Source organism: Equus przewalskii, chromosome 24 (genome assembly GCF_037783145.1).
Source record: "Equus przewalskii isolate Varuska chromosome 24, EquPr2, whole genome shotgun sequence".
In the NCBI taxonomy this organism is placed as follows: Eukaryota; Metazoa; Chordata; class Mammalia; order Perissodactyla; family Equidae; genus Equus; species Equus przewalskii.
In genome coordinates this window covers 8958103-8966402 of record NC_091854.1, presented here as the reverse complement: position 1 = coordinate 8966402, position 8300 = coordinate 8958103, and the positions used below count along the sequence as shown (strand labels likewise).

General features: G+C 55.2%; 1 protein-coding gene across 1 annotated transcript; it reads right to left on the bottom strand.

The window, feature by feature from the left end:
- Window positions 1–947: 947 nt before the first annotated feature.
- Window positions 948–7281, bottom strand: BARHL2 (BarH like homeobox 2). Its single transcript, XM_070591816.1, has 3 exons — window positions 5907–7281; window positions 3820–4045; window positions 948–2030 (listed from the first exon to the last, which is right to left on the bottom strand). Exons 1-3 carry the CDS (start codon window positions 6526–6528, stop codon window positions 1718–1720), a joined length of 1161 nt encoding a protein of 386 aa, XP_070447917.1. The 5' UTR covers window positions 6529–7281; the 3' UTR covers window positions 948–1717.
- Between the last annotated feature and the right edge of the window lie 1019 nt (window positions 7282–8300).

The window sequence follows — 8300 nt, the reverse complement described above, 5'->3', positions numbered from 1 at the left end:
AGGAAGTGACCCCCCGGCTGGAGAATGGGGGAGCAGCCTTCGAACTGTGCCCCCATTCAGTTGTTCCCTCTTACAGTCTTGGCAGGGGGCGTCTGCGGCTGAAGTCGACCCTGGCGAGGTGCTATGAGTATTTACACACCCATTCACCCACACTCACACCCACTCCAGAGCAGGCAGCGGGCCTCCTCTACCCTCTGGGCAGTGCCTCTCATTTTGTGGTCCCAAACGATCCAGAGACGCGGATAAAAAGCTTGGCACGCCAGTCTAGGCCAGAGTTGCACTCCCGCTCCAGGCATCCCAGCACAGCCAACTCTCTAGGACCAGAGGCTGGGCGCGGGGTTGGGGGCTGCATGCCCGCCGGGGATGAGAGGGCGAGGATCAACGCCGCCACGAGGGTTCGTTAGCCCGGCCCCTCGGAGTCCCCGGGCGCCCTAATTGCGCGCGCTGCAGCCTCTCGCTCGCAGGCTGTCCCGCCGCGCGGGCACCCGGCCTCGGGCTGCGGAACAGCTGCGAGACCCGCCGAACGCCCGCCCGCCGCCGCCCAGCGCTCGGGACCCTCGCCGCCCGGGAGGAGCCCCAGGAGAAGGAGGAGGGGCGCACAGACTCGGTTCAGCTGGGGCTGCCAGGCAGGCCGGGACGGCAGGGGACGTCGGCCGCCCACTTAGCCAGCACCGAAAGCCTGCAAGTACAGACTTTCTCCCGCGGCATCGCGGGCTGCTCTGAAATCATCCACTTAAAAAGAAAGGAATTCACACATATCAAATAACGGCTTGAAAAGGGCCAGCGTGGAAAATGGAGCTGTTTTTATACAAGTCAACCCAACGTCTTTACAGATTTTGTAAATTCCTAATATTCCTGGAGGGATTTCTTTTTTTTCCTAAACCAAATCACATTTCATCATAGTACATTCCTGCTTTAGTAAAATCAGCTCCTTGGGATTTCATCACTTGTTAAAAAAAGATAAACTTTATTTTTGTAATTTTCAATCACAAAAAAATCTATATTTTTGTCTAAGCATTTATTTTACTGAATCAAAAAGACATGAAAAGAAAAATCATGTTTTACTAACTTATATAAGTGACTCTTTTTCGGACAACATATAATAAATATGATATATCACTTATCACTCAGTCTTTCAAATGTACATTTTTTTTCATATTATGGAGCATGCCACTTTTCCAAAAGAAAAAAGGTCGTGAGACATCAGTGCAAAGTTCTCAGTGACCCTCCTCTTTTCTCTGGGGCAGACGAACCGTCCACGCAGCGCCCTCTCCTCTGAATTTGAGGCCGTCTGTACATCGACAGCTCTCTCCGCCCGGGCGGCTTCCTCTTCATGCCCTTCTTTCTTCCCTCCTTACCCCTCCCCCCTCCCTCCCTCCTGCTTGTCCCCAAAGTCATTTTTAAAAAGAACTTGAGGTTTTGTTTTTGTTGATGTTTTCACTTACTGGTCGCACTTTGTGTGGCGTCAGCGCTTTCGCCAGTCACACTGCTGTGGGGGAGCTTTCCAGCCCTGTCTCTGGGGGTGGGGAGATGCACAGCGGAGGGCTGGCTCCTCTTTGGGGGCCCCCCCGCCTACTGGTGAGCATCTTCCTCTCTTACTCCTCTGCTTCCCGGTCTGCTGCAAGGGAGGCCCGATGGCCTGGCGCGGGGAGAGCAGGGACAGCTGTCCGGGTCGGGGAGGGGACAGGAGAGGGACTGCAGCGCTGTGGCTCGTTCTTCACCGGGGGTGCGGGGTGCCTGGGATGGGGTTGGACAAGGGATTGAGGGCCGGCTGTCCCCCAGGCCCCAGGCCGTGGATGAGTACGCGGGGCACCAGGGGCCGCTGCAGTTGGGGATGGGGCGCAGGAGGAGTCCGGTACATGCTGCTGTACATGGCGGCGGCAGCCGCCGCGGCGGTCGTGCTGTCCATGCTGCCCAGCAGGCTTGGGTGGTAGAAATAAGGCGACGGAAACATCCTCTGCAGTGCCGAGTAGTTCCCCGCCTCGGCCAGCAGCTCCAGGCCCACCGCGGTCTGCCGCTTCCATTTGGTCCTGAAAAACAGCGAGCGTGCACGCACCCCGCAGCTGTGGGCACGGTCCCGGCACCAAGGCCCCATCTCTTGCCCTCTCCCGCTTCTCTTCCTCCAGGGACAGGAAGACAGAGAGAGCTCTGAGAACCGGGAATGAACCGCATCTCCTGGCCCCTACCCGACCCTCTTGCTCACAGAATGACCCAAATGCAAGTCAGTTTCGTAAATTACACCCTCAGTGTCTGAGATATTCATAAATGAAATTCTACAAGCTTTACTGCCTTTTCCTGACCCTCTGCTCTGCCGTTGCCCCTTTATAGTTTGGCTACTTCCTGAAACTTTCCCGGAGGCCAACAGAGACCACTCTTTCTATAGGCGGTCTTCTCTCTCCTCCTTTCATTCCCTTCCCCAAGTGGCCCCCCAGCAATCCCAGAGTGTGCACTCTCTGCCCCTCCCCCTTTCCTCTGGGCAAGCGAGAAGAAACCGTAAACAAAGGGACATGGAGACTCCAGGGCCTCGGACCCCTGCCCCTCTCAGTCCCCAGGGCTGTGGGGACACGTCTCTCTCATCAGCCTGACAGGACCGTACAGCAGGGGGGGAGAGAGGGCTTAGGGCAAGGAAGGCGACAAGGTTTCAAAACGGAATTCGTTTGAGGGAGGGCTCTCCCAAGGGGACAGTACCTCGGGGCCATTCCGGGAGGCAAAAAATGCATTTCAAGATATTTTCTCCTCTGGGAGAGAGTAACAATTAAAATCTGTGATCAGCTTTTCTCGGTCCCCTCCCTCCCTCGCTGCACCGATACACTGCGAGGAAGAGGTGAGCAGGCCTTTGCTCAAATGTCTCATGAAGGAACTCAGGGCTGGTGGGCCATCCATACCCAGCAGCTCCAGCCAAATTAATAAACATGTCGCCCATTCTAAATTGGCTACAAATGACACTAATGTTTTCCGACAGAATTAGGGTGGCTGAAACCGTATGTAATGAGACAGAAAATTATGGTAAAGATGACAACTGGATGGGCATTTCCAACTGCACTTATGGACGATTAGAACACAAACGAGAGAAAAGGAGGGGGAGAGAAAATTGCAACAAGGGAGACAACCGCCAGGCTTGGAAACAGCGTAACCTGGGCCTCAGCTTTTGCAGGGTTCGCTCTACAGTGCAGGGGCCTGCAAGCGCTGCCAGGCCCTTTCCCCATTTCCTTTCAAAGTAAGCAGCGGTTCCTGGGGGGTTCTGAGGCGGCCAGCACAGGGGACAGACCCTCAGTCTGGACGCCTGGCCAGCTGCCTGATTCTGCTGCCTGCGGCTGCCAGCCCTACCTCTCCTGGCCGGCTCAGAAGCCAAGGCAAGGACATTGAAGCTGAGGCGAGTGGAGCAGTTCTTCGGACCGAAATAGCCAGGAAGTGTGGCCAGCTACAGACATTCCGAACCAGCCTGGGGCAGCCCCAAAGGGTGCACCACGAAAGCTCTGTGGCCCTGAGTGTCAGCTGCAAAGATGTCTCAGTTTGAGAAGGTGTGGCTTGATTGATTTGGGGGCAAAGTGGGGGGAATTCTAGCCACTCAGGTTTGAGAGGCAAAGTAGCATATGTTACGACATATTTAAAGGTGCAAAATTCTCCAAACTCCAGCTGCCCATCAGACAGCTCTCACCTGGGGAATGTGGCTAATCCCTGCTCCAGCCTGAAAACCCCCAGCGCCCACTCAGACCTTCTAAGTCCCTAGAGGCTCCCGACGCCAGGAGGGAAGAAGACTGGTATGGGTCATGATCTGGACGGCTAGATGCCTTAGCTCCGCCACACAGCCTCTCTTACCTGCGGTTCTGGTACCACGTCTTGACCTGGGTGTCTGTGAGGTTGAGCGCAGCCGCCAGGTCCATGCGGTCCTGCACGCTCAGGTACTTCTGCCGCTCAAAGCTACGCTCCAGCTGATTGAGTTGGTGGTCAGAGAAAGCCGTCCTGGCTTTGCGAGGCTTTTTGGCTCTTACAGGGGGACTCTCTCGGCTACTTGTAATCTCCCGATCTCCTTCCTCCTTTGTTCCTACGATAGAAACCCAGACACAGCCATAAAGGTAGCCTGGAATGGGAAACAGTAGAGCATCTTCCTGGCACACACTTCCACGTTCCTGAGCCAGCGCTGGTCTGGGGGTGGGGGTTGGGGGGCCACACTCTGCCACCCTCCTACACACATACTTGGACCTTAGCCACGATGGTGGACGAGGACCAGTTTCTGGCTGGAGATTGTGGAGCCTTTTTCGGATCTCCTAAAAGGGTTTTAAAAGGGTGTCTGATCTTCCCATCTTTGGAAGTAAAAAAGAAAAAAATACTTGACAATAAAGGGTCCTTTTGTTATTGTTTCCTTGACTGGAAGTAGAGCCTGTCCCTTTCCTTTATTGTTTTCACTACAACTTCATTTTAATTTTTTTTTATTTGGTAGTTTTCAAAAGATCTTTCCACTTTGTTTTTTGAGGAGAGGGCACCTTTTTCATTTTACTTTTTCTGTTTCCTGAAAGTTACAGGCATTTGTTTTCCTTGTTCAGTCGCACTTGGGAAATGGAATCGTGCTCTTTGCAGCTGCTTGCATCAGGTCTTTGAAAGCTTCAGAAAGACTATGTCACCCAGACACCGAGCTGAGCTCAAAATCACTGAGCCCATCCAGGTGACAGCTTGGAAATTTCCGAATTCTATTTGTCAACTTTGGTTTTTTCCTGAAATGCTGGGAAATCGATATGTCAATCCCTCTCTGTTTGTACCCGTTTTTGCTGCGCTCCTTGATCTTCGCTGCAGGAAGAACAATAATCTCTCTAATTGACCCACTGGGGAGGTTGGTGCACAAAAAATCGCCAGACCAGACTGTACATCTGTTTTGGGCACTATTATGCTAATGCCATTATAGTAAAATGAGGATCCAGTATCCTACCTTCCAGACAGTCTGTACACATCCTTCCTCGAGATAGCAAAGATTAATAATAATAATTATTATTATTATAAACTTATCACTAAAGAAAAAAATAACTCTTCTGGTATGTTAAAACTCTTTTGCCATGCAAAGACCAGACACTCACCTATGAAACTGCCTGAGGAGAAATGGAAAAAGGGGCTTAAAAGACAATTTCAATTGCCATTTTCTGATTTTACAAAAATACATAAATTCAATTCCATAAAATTTTACTTCCATATATGCTACTTCCCAATTACCAGGAAGGAGCCAAAAATCTTACTAAAATGTAGATATTCAGTAGGGGCCAAGGGGTAAGAAGTGTGTTTTAAAAAACTGAAAAACTGATTATAAATTTTTCCCGTGTGGGCTTCCCCATATTTATCACGATCTAATTAAAAAAAAAACAGTTGCTCTGTTAATCAACTTGGAAATTTTTCTTTCATTAAATCTGATTAATTCCTGTGAAAGTGTTTAGGAAAATTTGGTGTTTGGAGGAGGGAATGAAATAATTTGCATTAAAAATAAACACCACGTTGTGATCACACCCCTAGACACCAGCTAGTCAAGCCTGTTTCTCCCACCTCCCTCCATTCCGACTCCCAAGGTCTCGGCTAGAAAAATCTCAAATCTTTCCCTTCCATCAACAAAAGTATTTCCCGTCAGATCCCCTCCGCTGCTTCTCCCTTCCTAATAAATTAAAATTAAGTAAAACAAAGAAAGGAGCTAGACGCCGGTGAAGGTTGAGAGAGAGAAATGTAACAATAAACAGAACTTCAGACCAGTCCCCAAATCGCACGCCCAGGCCTCCCTCCCGCTTGCAGGTTTTGACTGAGGCACCATTGCCTTAGAAGCTCCCGGAAACACTCCCAGTCAGAGATTCGGGAAACTGAAAGGAAGGCAGGGAACCCGGAGAAGGAAGAGCCAGACCGCGGAGGGAGCCAGCCGGGGCGGCGCGACTCACCGTGGCATTTGATGTCGCTCTGGGAATCTTCCCTCTTGTCGAGTTTGCTTTTGCTGTCCTCCTGCTCGAGCTTTGGCCTGAAGCTCTCGTGTGCCGCGTTGCTCTCCTGCTTCGGGGTGTGATGGGGAGAGGAGACGCTGGTGCTGTAGGGCGCACACGCCGCCAGAGGTTTGCTGTCGCCCAAGATGTCCTTAATTAAAAAAGAAGAGGTGGAAGTCCTGGGGGCCGAGGCGGCCGAGCCCAGCTGCTGGGCCGGTGGCTGCTGTGGCGGCGGCGGTGGCGGCGGCTGCTGCTGGGGCGAAGGCTGCAAACTTTGCGTGGGGGCCGCGGCCGGCGGCGGCTGCTGGCTGTGGTGGAGGTGGTGGTGATGCTGGGGCCCGTCTGCCACCAGATGCGGCTCCGGGGATTCCATGGTGACCGAGATGGGAGAAGAAGGCGCCGTTCCTACGGTATCAATCTCCGAACAGGGGGACGGAGTGGCCTGACTCCTAAAATCCGCGGTCCTGGCCTCGCCGAGCGGGCGGAAATCTCCATTCATGATGCCGGGGCTGCCCGAACTGGCACTGGACAAAATCGTGTCTATTCCAAAACTCGACCCGCTGGCCCCTTCCATTGTTGTCATTTCTACATGAGGTCCACGCCACTCCACCGCTCAGCAGCCGCCCCGACCAAGCAAAAGAAGCTATCGATCTAAGACAGAATAAACACTAAACAATGTCGCCGCTTAAAAGGAAAAAAAAAAACAAGTGGGGCGGGAGGGAAGGAAGGATAACTGGGAGGTGGCAATCAGGGGACACTTTCGACACAACTTTTTTTTTCCTTACGCAAAAAGTAGCAGCGAGGAGAAAGAAAGGCAGGGGGCAAAGTTATAAAAATTTTGGAGGAAGCACGCGGCGTGCGCTCCGGGAACGATGGCGCACGTGGGGCTGCGGTGGCGGCGCAGGGGACTCGACGACGGCGCGGGCGGCAGGAGAGACCCGGACGCCGCCGCCGCCGCCCGGGTCTGCCCACAGCCTGGCACCAGGCGGCAGCGGCAGCGGCGGCGGCGGACGCGGCAGGTGCAGCGACCGCGAAGCCCGGGCGGCCGCGCGCGCTCGGAGCTCCCCGGCGGCTCCCGAGGTGGCCGCCGCGCGCGACTCGGCCGCCCCGGAGCCGAGTTTCTGAACTTTCTTGGAAAGTTGTGGAGCAAACGCCGCCGCACTGGCCGCGGCCACCCCGGGAGGAGGAGGAAGAGGAGGGAAAGAAGGAGAAGGCGCAGGCGGAGAAGGCGGCGGAGACGCAGCGCCGAGCGACTCCGGTCGTTGCCGGGCGCGTTCGCTTGTAATCCGGCTGCCGACGGGCGGCGCCGACCCCCTCCCGTGACGTCACGGCCACTGCCGCCGCTCCCCGCGCCGCGCCGGGCCCGCGCCCCCGCCGCCCAGGCCGCGCGCCGGGCCCCGCGCCCCCATTGGCCGCGCCCGCGCGAGCGAGCGACGCCGACGTGCCGGGAGCCAATGGGCGTGCGGCTCGCGAGCCCGTCAGCGAGCGCGGCTCGGGCCCCGCTGCTCTTTTGAGAACCCGCGCATCCCTTTGCCTGCAGCCCAAAGCTGAACGCCCAGTCCCACAGTGGTCGCGGTGTCCACAATCACGCGTGAGGGCAAAGGGGGAGAGGGCAAGAGAGACGGCAACCAAGGGGGTAAAGGAAAAAAGACAAAAGCGAGAGCATAGTAGCGATTTGCCCGTTTTCTTAAAAAGTCAGAGGAGGGAAGGGAAAGAGGAGAGAAGAGAAAAGGAATCTGGCCGGCTTACCTTTAGACTCCAGCGCGGCCGCCCTCCCAGCATCCCCAAACGCGCTTGACTAGTCCGAGGACACTGAGAGCAGAGGAAGGGTTTCCCCGAAGATCCCACGGCAAAGTGTGTAACGCCAGCAGCCGGAGCTCCGGGTGGGCGGGCGGACTCCGAGCTCTGATTTCTCCCCCAAAGAACCCAGGCGCCTGGGCTCTGGCCCAGCTGGGTAGCCGGTCCCTGAGGAGGACGGAGTGGGATCTGCGTCCACCCGGCACTCTCAGGAGGGATGGGGGCAAGGGGCCTGCTGCTCAAAACTGAGGACCCAGCCTGGTCACCAGGCAGGGCCGGTGCTGGAAGAAGTGCCCGGCCAGACACTTTCTCCTGGGCAGGGGAAGTGATGCCCGCAGGCGTTCCCTAGTGGCGAGGGCAGCCGCGGTTCTCCGCAATGTCGGGCTGGCACTGGGCGCGGGAACCCGGGTGGCAGGTCCGTAGCGCGTATTCCTGCCTCGCTGCCAGCCAGTTCTCAATCTCTCCCTATCTCTGTCTCTCTCTTCCTCCCTCCCTCTCTCCGGCCGCTCCTTTGGAAAGGAAATAGTCACTGTGGATCCACTTGGGACCTGGAGCATA

Bases quoted from the DNA above. Each gene is read 5' to 3' on its own strand.
- BARHL2 (XM_070591816.1), bottom strand. From the start codon at position 6,528: ATGACAACAATGGAAGGGGCCAGCGGGTCGAGTTTTGGAATAGACACG. The intron at 4,046-5,906 runs GTGAGTCGCGCC...TTTCTATCGTAG, and splicing joins GAGCGACATCAAATGCCACG to GAACAAAGGAGGAAGGAGAT. The intron at 2,031-3,819 runs GTAAGAGAGGCT...GCTGTTTTTCAG, and splicing joins ACGTGGTACCAGAACCGCAG to GACCAAATGGAAGCGGCAGA.